Source organism: Rhinatrema bivittatum, chromosome 2 (assembly GCF_901001135.1).
Source record: "Rhinatrema bivittatum chromosome 2, aRhiBiv1.1, whole genome shotgun sequence".
Lineage (NCBI taxonomy): Eukaryota > Metazoa > Chordata > Amphibia > Gymnophiona > Rhinatrematidae > Rhinatrema > Rhinatrema bivittatum.
The window spans coordinates 267,191,029-267,215,191 of NC_042616.1; the positions used below are offsets into that span (position 1 = coordinate 267,191,029).

The 24,163-nt window shown below is 45.0% G+C and overlaps 1 protein-coding gene across 7 annotated transcripts in view; it reads left to right on the plus strand.

Annotated features, from left to right (window-relative positions):
• The window catches only part of ANLN (anillin actin binding protein), a 212,424-nt gene that overhangs the window by 7,948 nt on the left and 180,313 nt on the right, over positions 1–24,163 (plus strand). For all 7 annotated transcript variants that reach the window (XM_029589491.1, XM_029589492.1, XM_029589494.1 and 4 more), the window contains exon 2: positions 15,036–15,195. In XM_029589491.1, the coding sequence (XP_029445351.1) occupies positions 15,036–15,195 (160 nt within the window). The remainder of the gene's footprint in view (positions 1–15,035; positions 15,196–24,163) is intronic.

A 24,163-nucleotide genomic window follows, 5' to 3' on the forward strand; every position in this document is an offset into this window, starting at 1 on the left:
TGGCAGATGAAATTTAATGTGGATAAGTGCAAGGTGATGCATATAGGGAAAAATAACCCATGCTATAGTTACACAGTGTTAGGTTCCATATTAGGAACTTCAACCCAAGAAAGAGATCTAGGCGTCAGTGGATAACACGTTGAAATCCTCTGTTTAGTGTGCTAAGGCAGTGAAAGGGAATGGTGAACAAAACGGAAAATGTCATAATGCCTCTGTATCGCTCCATGGTGAGACTGCACCTTGAATACTGTGTTCAATTCTGGTCACCGCATCTCAAAAAAGATATAGTTGCGATGGAGAAGATACAGAGAAAAACGACCAAAATGATAAAGGGGATGGAACAGCTCTCCTAAGAGGAAAGACTAAAGAGGTTAGGACTGTTCAGCTTGGAGAAGACTGCTGAGGTAGGATATGATAGAGGTGTTTAAAATCATGAGAGGTCTAGAACAGGTAAATGTGAATCGGATAATGGAAAGACTAGGGGGCATTCCATGAAGTTAGCATGTGGCACTTTTAAAACTAATTGGAGAAAGTTCTTTTTCACTCAATGCACAATTAAACTCTGAATTTGTTGCCAGGGGATGTGGTTAGTGCAGTTAGTGTAGCTGGTTTTAAAAAAGGATTGGATATGTTCTTGGAGGAAAAGTCCATTACATTCTATTAATTAAGTTGGCTTAGAAAATAGCCACTGCTATTACTAGCAACAGTAACATGGAATAGACTTAGTTTTTGGGTACTTGCCAGGTTTTTATGGCCTGGATTGCCCACTATTGGGACTAGGATGCTGGGCTTGATGGACCCTTGGTCTGACCCAGTATGGCATGTTCTTATGTTCATCACTAATGCAAAGTACTCCTGTTTGGACTCTTACCTGCCCCCAGAGTCTTCACAAAATATGTAGCAGTGGTTGTGGCTCTTCTCCGAGTGGGTGTAAAGAATATTTCCCTACTTGGTCGACTGGTTCATAGTTTCCACAGAGAAAGGCACTCTTCTTTCTGATTTCGACACCATTCAGTGCCTAGAAGATTTAGGTTACCTGATAAAATTATGAAAAATCGGTGCTCAAACCAACTTAGTTTCTGCAATTCATAGGAGCAAGAATAACTACAATTCAGTCAAGTGCTTTCCTCCCCAACGCCAGGGCTCAGGAACTATGCTATCTAGTGTCTCAGCTCCACCAGCAATCTTCTTCGATGGTACGCTGCGTATTGGTATTACTGGGCCATATGGCAGCGGCTATTCATGTAGTTCCCCGAACTTGACTTCATATGTGACTATTACAGGGGGAGGGGGGGCCTCAATCATTGGACAAAATATCTACAGCCCTGTCTACAAGAGTTTTCATAATAGCGCCAATGAAGAGTGGCATTGCCTGGTGGCTAAACATTTGGACACAAGTGCCCCTCTCTGATCAACCCCCATCCAGCTAATCCTCATGGCAGATGTTTTGATTCAGGGATGGGGTGCTCATATATTCCAGTATAAGTTGCAAGGTCTTTGGTCCATCAAAGAAAAATTGTACCAGATCAGTCTATTGGAGCTGAGTGATAAGGAACAACCTATTTGTATTCTGTCACATGCTGCAGAAAAATGTCATGATACATATGGACAATAGGATAGCCATGTTCTATATAAGCAAACAGGGATATCTGGCTCATTGACCCGTTGTAGAGAGGCTGCTCGTATCCTGGACTTGGCAGGCCACTACTCAGTCTCCCTTCAGACCATATTCTTACCGGGGATAGCAAATACAGAGGCCAGCAGAATTTTTCACCCACGAGTATGGTCCCTCAATCAGTAAGTAGCCAAAGACACCTTTTACTTCTGGGGCTGATCTTGGATAGACTTCTTTGCAATAGAACAAAATAGAAAGCTATAAAGATTTTGTTCCTTCATTCCAGTCCCAAAGGCTTAGGATGCCTTTCTTCTATTATGGTTGGAGGCTATTTTACGCCTTTCCCATCCTACTAATCTCCAGGACAGTGCAAAAATGCATCCAGGACAAAGCAAGAATGATTCTAATAACTCCTGCATGGCTGAGACAACCATGGTATGTGTATCTTGTATAGTTTAACACAGACCCCAAGGATGCTAAGCAATATTCCAGATCTTTTGACCCAAGAGGAGGGGTTTCTACTCCACTTGCTTCTCACATCTGTGCACATCACAGCATGGATGTTGAACACACAGTCCTAGCTCAATGAAACTTACCAGAATTGATACAGGGCATTCTCATTTCGACAAGGAAACGATCTATTTTAAAAATTTATATGCAACGTAACTGATGCGTGGCGGACATAAATCCCTGGTCAATACATCTTGGCAACAAAAACTTATTGTAGATATGGTCACAACAATGGTGCACATTAATCAAGGAATTTATAGTTTACAGTGTAGAAACAAGGACCCCGACATGGCCATGATTTGCAGCAGGGCTGCGTCGGGGGGACCAGATACTGTACATATCTTAAAATAGAAGCTTTTCAATGTAACCTGGCTTTTACAGTGACTGTGTATGATAAGAGAAAGTGTGCTCCGTTTGTATAAGAGGCATGTAATTACATCGAGGGAATGTGATGTCTAAATGCTTATAAATGCAGAGCGGATTCTTTCAAATTAGGTGGTGGAAATAATTTTATCAGATTATTAGCGGAGTAGGACACTTTTTTTTTTTTTTTCCGCAGGTTGGCAGGGAAGAGCAGATTGCGGCACAGGGGAGTGGGGGGGCCTTCGAATGAAATAGAAATACCGACCCTAGATTATAGGAATTTTATAAACTTTGAAAAGGTCTTTACGACCTAACAGAGAATGGCGATGTAGCTACATTTATAAAATTCCTATAATTGGGGGAGCGGCATTCCATTTCATTCAAAGGACACCCCCCCACCCCCCCCCCCCCCCCCCCGGCTCCCAGACATTGAAGATGCTGGGGGTACCAGGGAGCTGATCCCATGTCTGAACCAGAGAAAGATTCCATTTAGATTTCTTTGCGTAAAAGCCTCAATTCTTCCCTATTATGGTGGCTATTCAAGAATTGATTGATCTTGAATGGGGTGCCTTGGAAGCTAATTTTAAAGAGGGGACTAACTTTGGGAGGGCTGTACCCCTGGATCTGGCTGCGGACTATCCTCGTAGAAGAGGGAACGACATTGAAGGATGCGCAAGATATAATTGAGGCCATCTTTAAGCAGACCTTTGAAGCGAAGGCAACAAATTTGCAGATAGCTTCTTGTTGCTCCCTGTTGGTTTGTTCTTGTTTACTTCTCTCTCTCAGGAATTAGATGAAACTGGTGTGAATTCCAGGGCAGTGATGGAACCGGCAGCCACCTTTTTGGCAGATTTGGGCTGTGACCTGGTCAACACTTTTGCCAGATGGTGACTATGGCAATATCAGCCAGGCATCAGCTATGGCTCAGGAATTGGTAGACCGATCAAATTTCAAAGTTTAATTTTACGAAATTACCTTTTAAAGGATCACTCTTCTTTGGGAGTGAACTGGAAAAAAAATGGCTAAGTTGAGACTCAGGTTCCTCAGTTACCAGAGGATAAGAAGCAGGCGCCATGCTCCTTCGGCACGAGAGGTCGAGCTAAGGGTATCAGACGCTTTGCAGAGCACACGGCCTTTGGGTAGGTCTTGGCTCTTTTGTCCTAGGCAGCCCAGAAGGGGTGCAGGTTTGGGTAGTGGTGTGGCCCCCCCTCCCCTCCCCCAGCCTCTCAATGAAGGTGTGCCAACCCACCCCTGGGAACAGGAGATAGGGGGTTGCCTCTTCCCTTTTTTTTTTTTTTTTTTTTTTTAAATCAGCTCTGGAGTTTCTCAGTGTACCTTGGGATGTTTTTGTGGTGTCTCCCTGCAGCTCTCCGCAGAAGACAGACTTCTCAGCTTGCGGTCTGTGATACTAGGGCCCATGACTCAAGATTAATAATTTGGGCCAGTAGTCCTTCGTTCCATCTCAAGGGAGTCAACTAGCTTTTGCAACTGATGATTTCCTGCATGGAAACCTTATTCTCACTGATAAAAGCAGTAGTCAGGGGATTTCAAGTCTCTGGGTTGTTCAGAGGAGTATCTGCATATTCCCATCCGGCTGGGACATCTGTGTTTCGCTGTTTTGGGCAACATCACTTTTTGAGTGCTGCTGTTCGGTTTGGGCACTGCGCCCAGAACCTTCTGTAAGGTCAACATGCTGGTAGTAGCAATGTTGAGAGATGGCGGATTTCTGTTCCACCCGCACTTTGATGACTGGCTAATTCGGGCCAAGAAAGACACAATTTTCAGGCCGCACATAAGGTGATCTCCTTGCTGCAGGAACTGGATTGGGTAGTGAACTTGGCCAAAAGCAATCGGCAGCCATCCCAGAAACTGGAGTATCTAGATGTTTGTTTCGACACGAAGCAAGCCTGGTGCCCCTGTCAGGGGTCCGCATTCAGAACTGATGGCACAGGTGTGACTGACCAGACAATGCCCGGCAGTGTAGCCTTATCTGCAAGTGCACAGGTTGATGACAGCCATCTGAAAGGTGGTTCTGTGGGCAAGGACGCATTTGCATCCTCTTCGGCGCACACTGTGCATTGGAGTCCACAGTCTCAGAACTCCTTGATATGATTTCAGTTACAGGTGAAGATCAGCTTCCAACTGCAGTGGTGGTTGCAAGCGGATCATCTGAGGATCGTTCCTCCTATGAACACCAGACTGGCTACTATGCACAGTGGATATGGGCCTCCAGGGTGGGAGGCTTACACTCAAGAGCTGAAAGCGCAGGGGCATAGAGGAATACCTTTGGAGCATCAATTGGCTGGAAGCCAGTGCAGTTTGGTTGACATGCTTGTGATTCGTCCATTGCTTGCAGGTTCGAGCGGCCCGAATAATTTCTGACAATGCGATGACAGCGGCTTACATCAATTGACAGGGAGGAACCAAGAGCCCGCAAGCGTAATGGGAAATAGCCCAACTTATGGAATGGGCAGAAGTACATCTTCAGGAGATCTCAGCCTTGTTACATTGCAGAGATTTGTCGAGCTGTGATGGTTTCTGGTTTGTTTGTTTTTTCTTATAGAACTTTCAAGCATTATCCCCTGGATGTGCAAGCCCAGGAGGATGCAGCCTTCACGTGTGCAGTGTTCGGACCATGGGCAGCCTCCTGTCCTGTTAGGGAGAAGCTTTGGTACATCCCACTGGTGTGGATCAGCCTGTCTGAATGCTAAGAGAGGAGAAATTACTACTTACCTGATAAATTCTTTTCTTTAATGAGGACAGGTTAATCCACCTTCTTGCCCATGTCTGCTGGATAGTGGTGCTATTGTTTTGAGTGGCTGCGTTTCTGGGGATTACTTTTAAGTGTCAGATTCACTCCCTAGATCAGTAATATTACACTCCTTGTCTGAGCTCAATGTTTTTTTTCAGTTAACTGAATGTTGGTATGGTTGTCTTAATGGTTATGCTTTTGCAGGCTGATGTCAGTGCAGGGGTATATATATACCGTGATGTCGGCTTTGCTCCATTTCCATCTGCTGGTAGATGTGCATAACTCAGTGGTGTGGATTAACTGGTTCTCATTAAAGAAAAGGAAATTATCAGATAAGTAGTAAATTCTCCATTGGTTTTCTGTTTGAGATGATCTGTAAGCATTTTAATATCTGCCTCACAGCAGATCTCAGCATTTTGGTCCTTGCTCTTGACAGCAGTAGGTGCTGACCTTTGGATGCATAGTTGACTCTGTGTTTTATCCTTATATTACTCCTGGGGGAGAATTCTGCAAAATTCTGCACATTTATTTTTCAAAATAACTATTTTTTGCAAATTCTTCTGCATTTCAGTGTGATCCAGTATTATCATTTAAATAATAGTACAGAAAACAAAGAGCCTTCACATTTTTCTCTATTTAACTGAGGTGGCATTGGCTGGGGGGGGGGAGGGGGGTAGGAGTTTAAATCTTTCAACAATCTGCAACAAGCATTTGACCTACCATCTGCACTTGCCTAAGGAGGATTTTCACCTCAGCCTTAGGAGGCCACGAAGAGGATTTTGGACACTTTTTTTGGACTTTATACCACCAGAGTGCAAACTTTTGTAAACTATCAGATAGAAAAAGATAGGGAGATCTAGTCCCTATGAGGAACCCGGAGGGTTGGATCTTGCCAGTGCTTTGCCAATTAAGGGAAACTATCTTTATCTGCTACTACTCAATCCAGTAGTTTCATTTAAATTATAGTACAAAAAACAAAATGCCTTCACGTTTTTCTCAGTTCGTGAAAGTATCAGATTATACAGTGAAAAACTTCTCTGCATCTGCAGAGTTGGAGCCAGAGTTAATGCAACTGAAGGCCTATTTGGAATTCTCTCTTTGTGTTGCGGCCTGGGAGCCGCGGTTCGAGAGTGGACCCTTGAGCCGAACCACCCTGGGTAGAGTAGCTCGGGAGGCGGAGCCACAAGCACAGGTCTTCGCCCGGGAACCAGGAACCCCCAGGAGGAGCCCGTAGGGTCCCAGTCCCTTGGGACTTCTGCACAGTGATAGTCTCTCTAGGAAGGCCCGGGCAAGGGTGAGCACAGAGTCCAGAAGCAAGAGCCTATAGGCCAGAGGGCACAGAGCAAGCGGAAGCAGGATCAGTCAGTAATGTCTTGACTGGAGCTTGCAGGGTGCAAGCTGGGAGCCAGCAGCGAGTAGGCCAGAGCCTGGCAGGAAGTAGAAGGTCTCGGGACCCAAGACAGTCTGGTAGTGGTTCCAGCCCAGACCTGCAGGAGGCACTGTCCGGAGGACAGGAGCGTAGCAGCTGCGGCAGAGAAGCTGAGGACTGAGGCAGGCGACAGGCAGCGGTCGAGTCAGGAACGAGCAGAGGTCGGTGGCTGGCGGCAGGCAGAAGCAGAGTCAGGAACGAGCAGAGGTCGGTGGCTGGCGGCAGGCAGAAGCAGAGTCAGGAACGAGCAGAGGTCGGTAGCTGAAGCGGAACAACGGAAGTGCAACTAAGAACTACACACTGTAGCGACCCTCGTTGCAAGGCAATGAGAGAACTGAGGAACGCCGGTTATATCGGGCTTGGGGCGTGGCGTGGCCAGCTCAGGCGGGGTCAGGCTTCCGGTGAGCGTACGTCCATAGCGCGCGTCCCCGCGTGCGCACGGGGCGGCAGCGAGACGGCCCAGCAATGGCGGACGTCCTGAATCCTCAGCAGAGCCGCGGAGGCGGCGTTCCCGGCCTCGGAGGTGAGTCCTGAACACGGCTAGCAAGGGGGAAGCGGTAGAGACCGCAACACTTTGACTGAAAACCAAAACACTTGGAGGTCTATCATAGCATGATTCTGAATAGCTTCAGGCACAATCTTTTCCCCGTAAAATTTTAATTCACATTCAGATACCTCTGAGAAACCAGGTATTGCCTGAAAATGCTCATATTGTTCTGGCAGGATATAAACTCTGAGGATCAAATAACCTACAAGCCTTCAGATAATTAAGACCTGGTTGGCCAAATGACAAATATTTGTCAAGCTTTACAGAAGCTTCATAGAATGTCTCTTTGAAGAGATCTAGACAGGCAAATCTTTCGACAGGACATACATTTTCAGCCTCCTTAAATTCAAAGAACTCAGAAGTGCTTTCTGAAGGGAGTTCTAGATGTGAATTGAAATATATCTGCAGTTCTTCCAGAAGATCAAATGCTTTAACAGTGCAAGGTTTCCTACTCTCAAAGGCCAGATTTAAATTGAGACTTTGTTCACATTTGTTTGCTAGAAAATTGATCTGTACTCTTAAGGGTGTGAATGTAGTTAGGTCATTCAACATCTTCCGAATAGTGTGCATAGAAACTGGGGAGTTACTGTTACACTGTTCTTTGAAAATTACACTCTTCTTTGAAAATTCTTAACATGATACTGAATAGCATGTTCCAACATGTTCTGACAGGACTTGGCGGCATGGATGCTTTAGCAGTTGGAGATTTCTCTTGTAGTGTTTTGTTCAAGAAACGGAGGTACTTCGCTTTCCTATTACCAGTGTTATAGAATATGTTTTTGAAGCTCCTTGCAAATGTATCAACTAACTGAAAAGGCTTTCTGAATGATTCACCAACTAAGTTAACAATATGTACCAAAAAAAGTGATATGCACAGAATTTGGAAACAGTGTAGAAAACACAGAATTAAATGCTTTTTTCATATAACTAGCATTATCAGTATAGATTACCAAAATGTTGTTGTAATCAATCCGATAATCATTTACCGCTTTGACTACAGCTTGGGCAACAGTCGCATGATTAACAACATCTAAAAACACTATATGCCAAAAATGATTTTACAAGCCCAGTGCAATCAGGTTCCAATGGTGCAAACAATACATTCAGAACTAATCTTGCATCACATGTTTCATCAAAGATAATTGCAATTTTTTTTTATCTTTAAGCAACAGTTATAACTTTTTTCTTCATGATAGACTTCAAGTAAGTATGTCTCAGTCAGTTGGGTCCTTCCAGGAACTGCACCACCATTCCGAACCCTGCTGTTGAGAAATTCTCTTACAAGTGGGTGTTCACTTTAGAAATCTGAAAGAAGAAGATAGAACATTCTCGAGTGCCTTTAGGTAGCTCACATTAAATAATAAAAATCCTGTAAAAGTGAAGAGACTTATATTCACACATTCTTTCTCTGCCTGCGTTTTGTTTTTCAGTGTACTTGTGATGGTCTTCTGGCGTTTGTTTCCTCCATCTTCCTGCAGTTTGTGTTTTCTGGATGCAAAGCGATCCAGAATCACAGATCTGCGGTCATGATTGAGAACAACATTGCAGATTGTGCAGAATAATTTGTTCCCATCTGCATGCAGTTTTTTGGGGAATTCTCGAACACGGGATCCTGGTGTAGACGTTGATGCATGTGAAGGCCGATCACGATGCTGTGCAAAAAACGAATGTCTCTTTGTTGCTGACTTCTAGGCTTGACTGCCTACATTCAGAAGTGCTTGGTTCTGACATTTTTATTTCCCAACTGGTTCGTAAAACATCTGTTATGATGAAGATAGTATTAGTTCACTGTTCATAAGACAGTGTTTTTCTTGAAACCCTATGATGAAAAATTCTTATTTTCTCCATTCAACCCCCATACTCTGTAATTCTGCAAGGAGACAGCCATCTCACTGGCCCTGGCAACTGAAGGAAAGATCTCAGGCCAGCACCAATCACTCTCAGTGACACTAGGCTCTTTTGTCAGCAATGGCAGCAGCTGCTGTCACCCCTCCATGAGTGTCCCCAGCAACTTGGCTCATCTGCCAGCAGTGTCAATTGCTGCTGCTGGCAGATGAGCCAAGCTGGCAGGGACTACTGCAGTTGCTAACCTCTCCACCCGAGTATCCCTGCTCACTGTCTCTTACAAGATATCAGACGTATGCTTTCTCACACATGTTCTGTCTCCCCACATACAACTCTCTCTCACACACACTCCTACCCCCCCACATACAGACTCCCAGGTAGACACCTACCCACTGGCTCAAACATACAGGGCCAGGGCCTGGGTCTCTTCTTTAGCCCCCCTCTTTCCCCCTCCCCCCTTCTTTCTCTTTCTGTCCCCTCCCTTCTCTCTCTCCCTCTTCTCCTTGCTTGCTTGCTTGCTTACTTACCTTGAGCCGCCGTGCTGCGATGCAATGCCCCCACTCTCAGTGCGCCACTTGACTTGTTCCCCCCTTCTCTCTCTTTTTTCCCCCCCCCCCCTTTCTCTTTTCCTTGCTGCTTGCTCCTCGAGGTGCTGTGCTGCTATGCGAGCCGTATCGCCTGATGCTGCTGTCCGTGCGCGGCATGCCTCCGGTTCGTTGCTATCCATTTCCGGCAAGGGAGTATATCTGCGCTGCAGCGCTGAAAACTGCAGGAACTGCGATGGAGGAAATCAGCACAGAAGAGGAATTCTGCGCAGTAGCGCAGAATGCCCCAGGAGTATTATATGAATGCGTACAGAAGATGTTCTTAATTTTATTACTGGCTACTGCAGAAAAAACCCATTTTTAATTTATTTTTAGCAATATGCAATAATGGGTATGAAGATGTTACTTCAGCATGGTTGGGGGGGGGGGGGGCGGCGGTGTATGTATCCCATACTTCTAGTATATAGAAACTGTCCGTCTCAAACTTATACACAAACGTGACTCTCACATCTTACACTTTCACGCAGGGACCCACTGCTTCCCTCATTTCTCCCCCCCCCCCCCCCCCCCCAAAAAAAAACCAAACCACACAGCAGGGTGCTGCTGATCTGAGCTGAAAGACTGAATCAGTGTGTTCTCAGTTCCTCTGACTGTCCTGCCTTTTCTCTTTTCAGAGAGGGAGGGAGTGGGGCTGCTGCAGGGACTATGAACATTCTTATTATGATGCAATCTTGCATTTAGTAGAAAATAGTTGTCTGCTCTAATCAGCAGCCCCACTGTACATCTGAAGAATATCGTGTGTGATCCTGGGAGTTGTATTCTTGAGGATTGCTCTGTATTAGTCTTAATCTTTTATATCCTGGTGACAAGATGCCCAATGCCTATGTATTAGTACTCTTGGATTTCTCAGCTGTGTTTGACTCTATAAATTAAATATTATTGCGACATCTGGTGGACATAGAAATTATGGGAAAAGTACTACATCGGTTTACCATCTTAAGCAATCAAGAATTTCTGGTATGATCACAAAATCATACATTGAGTTGGTACGGTGTCATTACTGGGGTACTGCAAGGGTCAGCCTTATCAACTTTATTGTTCAATATTTATCTGCGACCTATTTGTAGCCTACTTGCAAATTTCGGAGTGAGCTACAGGTTATACGCAGATAACATTCACTTTTTTCTACTAGTGGCCACATTTATCGTGAATGCTGTAACCCAAGTAACAGGCCGATACAGAAAAACGCGCGGGAGAGCAGGTGAGCGCCCGCTCTCCCAGCACGCACACAGGCCACTTTCCTGGGCGTGCGATTCAGGAGGGTGGCCTATGTAAATTAGGGCCCATGGTAAAAGGAGGCGCTAGGGACACTAGCGCGTCCCTAGCGCCTCCTTTTTGACAGGAGCGGTGGCTGTCAGCGGGTTTGACAGTAGACGCTCAATTTTGCCGGCGTCTGTTCTCAAACCCACTGACAGCTACGGGTTCGGAAAACGGATGCCGGCATAATTGAGCGTCCGTCTTTTGACCCACGGGCTGTGGGCCGATTTTTTACTTTTTTTTTTTTTTTTTTTTACTTTTGGGGCCTCCGACTTAACGGGTATAAGGGGTAAAGCTAGTGCGTCAAACGCGCTTCCAAACCTGGGCTAAAAGTGCGCTCCACCGGAGTGCACTGTACTGTATTGGCCTGTAAGTCTTTGTTTAAGCTCCATTAAAGAATAGATGTATGATGACAAACTCATACTTAAAATTGGGGAAAACTAATATTATAATGAGCAGGTTTATTTATTTTTAAGTATTTTTATTGATTTTCACAAATCAACAATGCTTACATGGCAAACATTGCAACGATGAGAATACAATACAAAAGAAACATGTCAACATATGGTTAACAAACTTCACCCCCCCCGAAACGTGCCCAGTTCAGAGCACAAATACGTGGAGAGGCTGGGTCCTTCTCAGCCCCCCACGGTGTAACTGTACGCCCACACACCCCATAGGCCCAACTGAGAACCAAGTATACAGAGATCAACAGTGTGAGGAATCTAAGAAGCAAGATCGGTGGACTTATCGTTCAATAGTAAAACTATGTACTCTGTGGGGCAGCGACTGGATATAGGCGTCCCAGGTGGGAAGAAATGGCTTAGATTTATGCGTTCTGCCACCTTCTCGGTTAGGCATAACAGATGATGAACTTGGTTTTTCCAAAGTGTTGCGGTAGGCGGGTCAGAGCCCACCCATTGCATGAGAATGGATTTTTTTTTTAGCTAAGAGTAGGCCTTTCTGAATCCACAGCCGGATGTGTCTCTGGCCCAATGCGATTCCCCGCAATTGATCAAAAAGGAGAGCATGTGCTTGGGCCGGTATCTGCATGTTGGTCACTTGGAAGATGTAGGCCCTAACCGCATGCCAAAAAGTCTGAATTTTGGGGCTCCCCCAGAATTTGACCCAAGGTACCTGGCGCAAGTGCACACTTCTAACAGGTAGGGGAGTTGGCAAGACCTATATGATACACTCGGGGCTGGGAGTAGTAGTACCGCAAGAGAAATTTGTATTGCATTTCACACAAGTCTTGGCCACTCACCAGTGTAGGTATATGCTTGAAGCTAAGGGCGTATTGCGTCGGAGTCCTAGTTAAGGGGAGCTCACCCTGCCAGTGTAGGAGAATCCCCTCATAGTTTAGGGGGGCTTCAATTAAATCAAAAGCTGTTAATAGGAAATGGAATGAGGGGCTGGGTCCTCCATGTCTAGGACATCAGAGTCCCGCTGGGCACTATTTCAATTCAGGGTCCGGAGCACGCGGGCATAACTGCGAAGCTGTAAATAGGCTAAAACTTGTGTCGCTGGTAGACCGAATTCTGCACATAATTCAGGGAAGGTCTTGACCTCTCCTTCTACCGTGAAGTTGTCCCACCCATTTAAGCCCATGAGTGACCCACTGTGAGAGAGGGCTCCTGGCTATCCCAGGTATAAAGGCAGGGTTGCCACAGATGGGGAGATAATGGGAAGCTGTGCTGTCAAGCGTAAGGGCCTTACATAAATAGCGCCATGCCTGAAAGTAAAGGAAGGTAGAGCAAGCTCCTCTTTAGTGCCTCAGGTACCAGTCACGGGCTAACATGCAGGAAATAGCGAAAAGTAATACCCGCATAGGTGTAAAAAAAGAGTGTCCAGTAGCCAGTCTGCAACGTATCATAGATCGCAAGCTAAATGGTATAACTTTAAATCTGCAAGCCCCAAGCCACCCCTATCTTGGGTTCGCTGTAGCATGAGCCAGGAAATCCAGGGCCACTTGCCTCTCCAAAGGAAGCGGTGTATGAGATGGTCTACGGACGTCAGTTCGTGTGCATGGGAGATTCTGAAAAAGGTAGAGCCACTTGGGTAGCAGGATCATGTGCACCCAGCCAGAAAGTGAGAGCGGGAACACCTGCCAGAGATTGAGTGTCCGTTGGGCCGCTTGGTACAAACGCACAAAGTTAACCTTGGCTAGTTGATGCAACACTGGGGTCATAGAATGCCCAGGTATTTGAAAGAGTCAGACCCATTTCATCGGAAATCCACCATCCATTGTTGCCGGACTGTCTGGTCCACTGGCAAAGCCTCACACTTATCAAGGTTAAGTTTAAAGCCCGCCACCCGCCCGTAACACACAACATCCGAAAGCAAAACAGGTACAGAAGTCTGCGGGTTAGAAATGTGGAGCAGGATATCGTCTGCAAAAACGGAAAGTTTAAACCAAGCTTCTGCATGCCCCCCCAAGGGGAATGCCTACGATATTAGAATTAGCCCGAAAGTGGCACAGGAAGTGCTCCAGGGCCAGGATGAAGAGGAGCGGGGGATAACGGGGAGCAGGTTTATTTAAAAAGATTTTCCGAAATTACTGCAATTTAGTAACTGGAACACTTCAAATTTCACCAGTAGTAAGAAATTGGGAGTCATGCTAGAATTAAACCTATCCTTAAAAAAAAAAATAGATAAGGCAGGTGGCCAGCATTGTTTTTATTAAACTTAAAGCCCTGCATGGGCTAAAGCTGTTTCTCTCTGCCTCAGATTTTCACATAATGCACTCATTAGACATCTTTCATAGACTATTGTAATGCCCTGTATGTTGGGGTACCAGCATATATGCAGTGATGTTTAGACTGTCCAAAATGCAGCAGCTAGGTTACCAAATGGAACCAAGTTATATGATCATATTACACTGGCGCTGCACACATTGCATTGGCTGCCAGTAAGATGGAGAATTCAGTTTTAAATTGTGACAATGATCCATTGCACTCTTAAGGGCAATACTCTAATTTTGTGTAAGTTCAGCCTTAAAGCTATATAAATCGGTTAGTCACTTTGTTGGAGGTGCCTAAAATATATCAAGTCCACCTCAGAGAAAGGAGGGAGAGAATCTTTTATGTTGCTGGTCCACAACTGTGAAATCTTCCTAAAGAAGTCTGGAATATCAAATGCTAGGTGACTTTTAGAAAGCAGGTTAAAGCTTTCTAATTTAAGTAAGCTTTAAGTGGTAATACATACTTGGATTGCATAGCTTTCTTGGCCAACTATTGTTAGTTTTGGTATGCTGTTTTTTTAATTGATTTTATTTTTTATATATAGATATCTGCTATGTTTGTAATTTAGTGTGTGGTTTTTTTCTTTTTAAAATAAGTGTGTGCTGATTTATGAGCATATTCTATTACCTGCTGAGAACTGTGGATTGTGCAGACTACACATGGTGAAAATTACGATGCCAAAATTTAGAATTACCAGAAGTAGCCACATTGATTTAACTCTTCTCAATGCTCTAGCCCAGGGGTCAGACCATGTCTTACCAGTCCCCAGTTAAGCAACTGTCAGCACTGCAAGCTTTTGGGAAAATGTGTAGGCTGGCTGATCTTGTATTGTGCACGCTCAGCACATTCACCTGCAAACTTTCAGAAAGCTCATAATGCTGGCATCTATATCGGTTGGGAGCTGGCTTACCAAGTGGAAGTAGGAGACCCTGCAGCAGAGTGAATATTTGGAGAGCGATTCACCACACAGTATATGAGCATTTGGAGGAAGATTCACCCTTCCTACCCTGCCCCAATCAGTTTGTGTAGGATTATTGAAAATGGTAGTTTTATTTGTTCAAAAAAGTTTTTATTGCTTGAAATAATGACTTGTGTTATCTCCTATTAGTGCCTGGCAGCATGTGACAAATATTGGCATGAGTTACCTTGATAAGATGCTGTGCATAAATGTTTGTTAAATTATCCACTTGTTTTTAACTGTGTGGGCTTCTAAATTTGTAAACAGCTTTGAGCAAACCATGTAGAGAGCGGTATATAAAATTTTATAGGTAGAGTAATGCCCACAATTTACTCTACCATTATACCAGTAATATATTTATTGGCACTTGAATATTAAATGTGATCTTATAATATGAACTTTCTTCATTTTAGAAACTGCTTGAACGAACTCGGGCCAGGAGAGAGAATTTACAGAAGAAAATGGCTGATAGGCCCATAGTAGCAGCAGCAGCAAGGCCTTCTATGCAGACGAAGAGGACAAGAGAACCTCTCTTAGAAACGAATTATCAACCAACCTTGCCTCCTGTGGAAGGTACAGACATATACTAATGTTAATACAACTCTGAGAGAGGCATTGCAAAATATTGTCTAAAAAGGAGTTAATGTGTATTTTCACCTCAGTATAGTAGTTTACTTCATGAAAGGCTTACTTTACCCTAAAATGCCATGAAACTGCCTGCAGTTTCCTGGGACCTCAACATTCTGCATTCTCATTTGAAGTAAACTATTTATGTACTCATAAATAATTATCTGAAATATAGAACTTAACATGAAAAGTCTGTCACCTCTGCTAGAAAAGTTAGTGAGCTTCAAGCACTGATGATTTACCTACCTTACAAACAGTTCTATCAATAGAGTAGTTCTGCATAGTTATCCTGACTTCATCTAAATTAAATTGAATATGCCTTATGCACCTTTGTACTCTTTTTTTTTTTTTTTAAACAATCTTTCTATATTGACAGGACAAAAGGATATTAGCCCACACAGCTGCTGCTTTTTTTTTTTTTCTTTCATTTAACCCTAGCAAACCTGGATTAGTGGTCACTACATACAATTGCAAATTTCATTATGGAATATATTCCCTTTTTATGTTCAGGCAGGCCTCTCTAGAGGGCCACATAACATAAAAGGAAAGAGGAATGACTGTGTCTATAGCTCACCTTTATTCTGCCACCGCTGAAGAAATGTATGTAGTGTTGCTAAATGGAATTTAATGCATGCATTTACCTCTCAGCACTGTTTAAATACAAACTCTCGCCATGATAGTGAATTTGGTCAGATAGTATTTACAAAAAAAGTACAATTTTAATTCCTTCTCACTTAATACCCATTTCTACAAGTTGTCTTAAGGGGATTATGGAGAGAGGATTTCAAGATAACCTTTTAACTTGGGAGTCCCCACATATGGGACTGATTTCATCCTCCTTTCTGTGGGGGAAAAGTTGCCCACCTGGTATTCACTGTGGACAGTAGAATAATCTAGCACACATTCTTTCCTTTTGAGTTCAAACATTTTTTTCTTCTAAGCTCTAATATATAACTGAGGGGACCTTGTACAGAGCTGCATGCTGACATCTGCACATAAGCAGAAAGATTTTCTGGCCCAGGGCTGTCCAACTCCAATTTTCAAGGGCTGTAAAACAGTCTGTTTTTTCAGGATTGGATTTGATTGAGGCAGTGTGCATGCCACTTTTTCATGCATATTCATTAGGGATATCCTGAAAACCTAGTTCTTAGCCCTCAACTATTGGAGTTGGTCACCCCTGTTCCAGACCTTTCTAGCTCTAGCTGGTAAACTTTTGTTTTCACGTAGATAAGCAGCTGAATTAGCCATGCTGTATGGGTACGTCCTCTGTGCCACTAGGTGGTGGAGCTCTCTAAGGCTAGCAAAGTCTTTTAGCTAGGTGCTCCCTCCCTCTTGTAGATAGAAAGGATCACCTCAGGCTCCTCAGTCTAAATTTTTCTGCGCCGCAGAGTGCGCGAAGCTCTCTACTTTTCCACACTATTCTTAAAAAAAAAAAAAAAAACCAAACAAAAAAATAAAAAACAAAGATGACGAAATAATATATGAAGACTCCATAAAAGGAAAAGCAAAGAAGATGATAAAAAAAAAACAACCTTCTCAGGAGCCCTGCCCTGACGAGATTTCTTAATATCTCAGGGCATTCCCCTCCCCAGCGGATTTGCTGTTAACCCAGGACAAGCAGGATGCTAGTCCTCGCATATGGGTGACGTCACGGACAGAGCCCTATTGCGGGAAAACTTTCTGTCAAAGTTTCTAGAAACTTTTGACTGGCCTTGTGAGGCCACTGAGCATGCCCAGCATGTCATGATATTCTCTGCAACAGGGGTTTCTCTCTAGTCTTCGTTTTTCCGCACTGCTGTAAGCATCGCGGATCAAGGAGCCTTGTGAGCTTTCCTCACAATATTTCTGACTGAAAAGTCAACATTTTCAAACAATTTTCTCCCATAAGGGATCTCTCTGTTTTCCACCGGCCAGTGAGTAAACTTAGTCTCGTTTTTACTTTTAGTAAAAACTTTTTCTCATTTTCCTGTCCCATTTTTTCATTGACGGCTGTTGACAAAAAATGGCTTCCGGATTTAAAAAATGTCCGGTTTGTAATAGAACAATGTCCATAACAGATCCACACCTAGAGTGTGTTATCTGTTTGGGAGATAAACACGATGTTTCATCCTGCCCTCAATGTGCAGAGATGACTCCTAAAGGAAGAAAACTTTGACAGGAGAAGATGGAAAATCTTTCACCTTCAGCTCCTTCCTTCTCCTTCAACATCAACGAAGTCGTCCCTGGTGAGGGTTACAAAGCGAATTTTATTGAAAAAATGTCATCTGGAGGGATCGGGAGACCATCCATCGCCATCGACTTCAGCATTGATAAGGTCTGTAGTTGAACATCGACCAAAACAACGCCACCGACATCGACACACATCGACTCCAGCGACACCCCTCTCCCCAGAAGAACAGACCGTTAAACTGCAAAACCCTCAGGAAACTCCGCTACCTTCAGCGTCGGGGCCTATACCTGCATCGATCGAACCTCCATGGGGATCTGCAGACGTGATATCGACGCCTGCACCAGCTGTATCGCAGGAATTGTCATTTTTAGACAAGCGGTGCTCCAGGCCCTGAAAGAACACACACCTACTCCGGTGACTTCGCCGGTGCCGTCACCGATGCTGGTTATTGAACCGATGCCAGAACCTTTGCCAATTGCACCGAAGCCGGTAACTATACCGATGCCGACGACCCCGTCGATGCAGGTACCTATGCCGACGACCCCGTCGAGGCCGTCACCTACAACAATTCCAGTTAAGGTGATGCCGGCACGACCACCGAAGATACAGATACCATCGTCTATTCCGGCGCGTCTCCATTGATGCCACTCTCTCCCAGGGACCTGGGACGTCCAGAACTGGCACTCTACCATCTTCTAATGAAGAGATTCGATGAGGTGGTTGGTGCTCTTCCTCCCAAACCTGGGAAAGAACACCTAGAGGAGTCACCCTTGGAAGATCCACAACCAGGTCCTTCAGGGATTCCTAGACCGCCTAGAACATCCACAATTTCTCCACCTGAACAGGGTCCATATGACACCTGGAGTGATACACACTCAGATACCTCATCTGAAGCCTTCATGTCAGATCCTTCACCACCGGATCTAAGGAAAAAATCTCCACCGGAAGATTTCACATTCACATCCGTTGTCCAGGAAATGGCTGACACCATCCCATTCACCTTGGTCACAGAGCAGGACGTCAGGCAGCAAACATTGGAGGTTCTTCAATTTGTGGACCCCCCAAAAAAGTGGTAGCTATACCAGTCCAAGATGTCCTTTTGCAATTACAATATCGGATTTGGGAACATCCACGCTCAGTGCCAGTTGTTAACAAGAGAATGGACACTACATATTTGGTGCAGTCTGCTCCTGGCTACCAAAAACCACAGTTTCCTCACCAGTCAGTAGTGGTAGAATCTGCACAGAAGAAGTCCAAGAGAATTAGACCACATTCTTCAAATCCCCCAGGTAAAGATCACAGACTTTTAGATTCCCTGGGATGGAAAGTCTACCCAAGGGGCCATGCTAAATTCCAGGATATCTTCGTATCAATTGTACATGACCTAGTACCAAAGAAATTTGTGGAAGCAAATGCAGGACTTTATTCCATCACAGCATCAGGAAGCAGCCCAAATGATTATTCATAAAGGGCTAGAAGCAGGCAAACACGAGGTCCGTGCTGCCTATGATGGTTTCGAGACAGCTTCCAGAGTGGCTGCATCGGATATAAGTGCCAGACGTTGGGCATGGCTTAAAGCCTCGGACCTCAGGCCTGAAGTCCAGGACGAGTTAGATCTCCCATGTCTTGGTGGTGATCTTTTCGGATCTAAGTTACAGGATGCAGTTGCTCAATTAAAAGAGCATACCGAAACCCTGAGACAGCTTTCAGCGATCCCGCAGGATCCACCTACGCAGCCAATTCGTAGGCCTCAAAGTAAGGATTCTAGAAGACCTTTCTATAGACAGAGGCAGTATTATCCCCCCCTACATCTAGGAGCATGTCTTCTAGGCCACAACAAAGGGCTCAGCCCAGACAGCCTAGACCATCCAGGCCTCAGCCTCCACCACAGACTGGTCCAGCTGCTGGCTTTTGAGGCCATTTCCAGGGAACACAGCAATCTCTCCAATCCTCATCCAGAGCTTCTGGTAGGAGGTCGAGTATCCTCCTTTTACAACCATTGGGTTCGAATAACAACCGACCAATGGGTTCTGGCAATAATATCTCGAGGTTACCAACTCAATTTCCTCTCAATTCCAACAGATTCTCCTCAGAGACCTCTTCTCTCAGCGAAATCACATAATCCAATTGCAAGTAGAATTATCCACCCTTCTGAAAGCCAGGGCTGTGGAGCCAGTGCCCCGGACTCAGCAGGGCAGAGGATTCTATTCCTGCTATTTTCTCATTCCAAAGAAAACCAGAGGCCTATGTCCCACCCTGGACCTCAGAAATCTCAACAAATTTCTAAAAAGAGAAAAATTCAGGATAGAGTCTCTAGGCACCATACACTTCTTCAAGCAGGAGATTGGATTTGTTCTCCGGATCTTCAAGACTCTTACGCTCACATTCCAATATTCCCTCCTCATCGCAAATATTTCCGCTTCATGGTGCGTCATCAACATTTCCAATACAGAGTACTGCCATTCGGACTTGCCTCTGCTCCCAGAGTATTCACCAAATGTCTGACAGTAATAGCACACTTACACAAAGAAAGTGTCCATGTCTTTCCCTGCTTAGACGACTGGCTCATCAGAAGTCAATCTCAACAAGGAGCTCTGGCTTCCCTCAGTCGAACAATTACTGTACTTCACTCCATGGGCTTTCTCATCAATTATCAAAAGTCCCAACTTACTCCATCTCACCTGCTTCAATTCATCAGAGCAGAATTGAACACCATCCTCTCAAAGGCTTTTCTACCTGACTATCGAGCAAAAACACTCCCTACTGGCAAACTTGATCCACTCAAAGAAACAAGCAACAGCTCATCAGTTTCTAACCTTAACTAGGCCACATGGCTTCTACAGTTCATGTCACTCCTATGGCAAGGTTAGCCATGAGGATAACTCAATGGACTTTAAGATCACAATGGATCCAAGCCATTCAACTACTATACTCTCCAATTCAAGTAACCTACCAGCTACGTTCATCTCTCCGTTGGTGGGTGAACAAGGACAATTTGCGCAAGGGACTTCCTTTCCAGCAACCAGTCCCACAGATAACTTTAACTACAGATGCATCCACCTTGGGTTGGGGAGCTCACGTAAACAATCTCCGAACCCAGGGTACTTAGACAAAACTCGAAGCAACATTTCAAATCAATTTCCTAGAACTTCGAGCTATACATTATGCGCTGCATGCGTTCAAGGACTGCCTTTCACACAAGACTGTTCTGATCCAAACAGTAGCCATGTGGTACATCAACAAACAGGGAGGTACGGGCTCGTATCTCCTTTTGTCAAGAAGCTGCACAGATTTGGGACTGGGCCCTGACACATTCCATGTTTCTCCGGGCCACTTATCTGGTAGGCATTCACAATGTACTGGCGGATCGATTCAGTCGTCAGTTCCAACCACACGAGTGGTCCCTGGATCCCTTAATAGCGACCAGGATATTTCAACGTTGGGAACAACAAACAATAGACCTCTTTGCGTCACATCTGAATCACAAAGTGGACAGATTCTGTTTTCTACACAAACAGAAATACCAGTCAGCCAAGGACGCCTTTGCTCGCCCTTGGAACTCAGGCCTTCTATACGCATATCCTCCAGTACCGCTCATAACCAAAACTCTAGTGAAGCTACAACAGGGCAAGGGGTCCATGATACTTATAGCCCCGTATTTGCCTCGACAAGTATGATTTCCCACACTACTAGACCTCTCAATCAGGGATCCCATTCACTTGGGTGTAGCTCCCACTCTCTCATAACTCAGGATCAGGGTCAGTTGCGCCATCCCAACCTTCAATCCCTATCCCTGACAGCATGGATGTTGAAAGCTTGATTTTACAAACACTCAACCTTTCAACCCATGGGATCCTGCGGGATTGCTGAAAGCTGTCTCGGGTTTTGGTATGCTCTTTTAATTGAGCAACTGCATCCTGCACCAAGACATGGGAGATCTAACTTGTCCTGGACTTCAGGCCTGAGGTCCGAGGCTTTAAGCCAGGGGTCAGGAACCTTTTTGGCTGAGAGAGCCATAAACGCCACATATTTTAAAACGTAATTCCATGAGAGCCATACAATATGTTTAAAACTAAATACAAGTAAATGTGTGCATTTTATGTAAGATCACACTTTTAAAGTACAATAAGTCTCTGAAAATATTACACCAGGCCTTAAGACACCAATACATCTCCTATTAGGAAAATGGACCAAGTCAGGCTGCTATAGAGTCCTACACAGAAACTACACGCCAGCAGAAAACCTCACCTGAATCACGTGCTGTCCCTCACCTAACATAGAATAAAGAGACCAAAACGCATAACAAGAAGCATGCAGAAAAAACTGAATTGGAAACTGCAACAAGCCAGAGTCTCTGTATGCAGTGTAACAAACGAAAAAAGAAACATCACCCATCCTTATAAAACAAATCAAGAAATATAAAATCATCAGCAGTAAAACTGTACTAACAAAAAGAACATATTTCGAAACAGCTGATGAGTGGAATATCCAATAATTAAAAACTCATATAAAACATTTCCAGATACCAACAAAATATTTAAAAATAGCAGACACAAAGACCCAGTAATGAAAAATGATACAAAAATATTTTTGCTCTGCATACCTGGGAACGTTTGATATCCAGGTGTCCTGAGATTGTTCTGAATTAGCAGGAGGTGGGGTGGTTTGCTTGGAACTTTCTCCTCTGTCACATACCAGCGCTCTCTCTCACACTGGCTCTCAATGACACACCTATACACACATGCTCTCAGTACTCACATATACACATGTTTTTTCTCTCTCACTTATATAGGCTCTTAATTACACATTTACACACATGCTGTCTATCTTTTCACACTTACACACACACACACACAGGCTTTCAATCACATAAATACATGCTGTCTTTTTCTCTCACACACAGACTCTCATTCACATGCTTACAAACATGTCCTCTCTTTCTCTCATTTACACACAGGCTCTCAATCACATACTCACATGCTCCCTCACCTAAACCAGCTCTCAATCACACACAGACACACATGATCTCTCTCTTACTTATACACACAGGCTCTTAATCATACATACAAATGATTTCTCTCACACACAAAGGATCTCAATCATACACACATACTCTTTCACACAAACAGGTTTTCAATCACAAACTTACACATACAGGTTCCCAATGGTAAACTTACATTCATGCTCTCTCTCTCACAGGCAGGCTCTCAATCACAGACATACTCTCTTTCACATGTACAGGCTCTCAATCATTCACATACATGCAATCTCACACACACAGCCCCCCCGCGGCCCGGAAGAGGAAGTGGAGAGTATCGGGTGCGTGCGCGGCAAGAAGAGGCCACGCTAGTGCGCTCGGCATCGGCCCGAAGAAAAGAAGACTGCAGCACGGCTCGGAGGAAAATGAAGAGCTTCAACCGCGGCCGATGGGTCTCCGCCTCCGCGAGGGCTGAAGATGAAGAGGTGAGCGTTGGGAGGAGGCTGCTGCTGCTGCCGCGAGTTCCTGGGGTGGAGGTGGGGGAGAGAGAGTGAATGAGCGAGCAAACACAGCTTGCTCGCTCATTCACTCTCTCTCTCTCCCTCACCCCGGGAACTCGCGGCAGCAGCCTCCTCCCAACGCTCACCTCTTCATCTTCAGCCCTCGCGGAGGCGGAGTCCCATCGGCCGCGGTTGAAGCTCTTCATTTTCCTCCGAGCCGGTGCTGCAGTCTTCTTTTCTTCGGGCCGATGCCGAGCGCACTAGCGTGGCCTCTTCTTGCCGCGCACGCACCCGATACTCTCCACTTCCTCTTCCGGGCCGCGGGGGGGAGGGGGGGCGGGAAGAAGAGAGCACGCCGGTGCCGCTGACTCCAGCTGTCCTGCCGCGTTCCGCCCGGGCTGACAGCATTTTAAGCCCGGGCGGAGGAGGATCGGGGAGCAGCTGGGTCAGCGGGAAAGTGTGGCGACTGACTGCGAGCCAGATGCAGCCCTCAAAAGAGCCATATCTGGCTCGCGAGCCATGGGTTCCCGACCCTTGCTTTAAGCCATGCCCAACGTCTGGCACTTATACCCGATGCAGCCACTCTGGAAGCTGTCTCAAAACCATCATAGGCAGCACGGACCTCGTGTTTGCCTGCTTCTAGCCCTTTATGAATAATCATTTGGGCTGCTTCCTGATGCTGTGATGGAATAAAGTGCTTATAGCTTCACGTAAACCTTCAACACGAAAGAACTATTCTTCAAAATGGAAAAGGTTTACTTTGTGGTGCAGCCAAAAGAGTATAGATCCTTTCACCTGCCCCACAACTTCCCTACTAGACTACTTACGCCATCTTTCAGACTCTGGTCTCCAGACTTCATCTGTAAAAGTACATTTAAGTGCAATCTCATCTTACCATAACAAGATGGGAGATGCACCAATATCCATACAACCTCTTGTCAGCAGGTTTTTGAGAGGTTTAACTCAACTTAAACCACCAATTCGGCTACCAGTCACAGAATGGGACCTGAATCTGGTCTTAACAAGACTCATGCGTTCTCCTTTCAAACCCATGAATTCCTGTGGTGATAAATTTCTCACATGGAAAACTATCTTCCTCGTAGCCATTACATCAGCTAGAAGAGTTAGTGAGTTATAAGCACTTGTCACGTACTCACGCTATACAAAATTCCTACATGAGTTGTTCTCCGTACATATCCAAAATTCCTCCCCAAGGTAGTTACGGAATTCCACTTGAACCAATCCATAGTTTTACCCACATTCTTT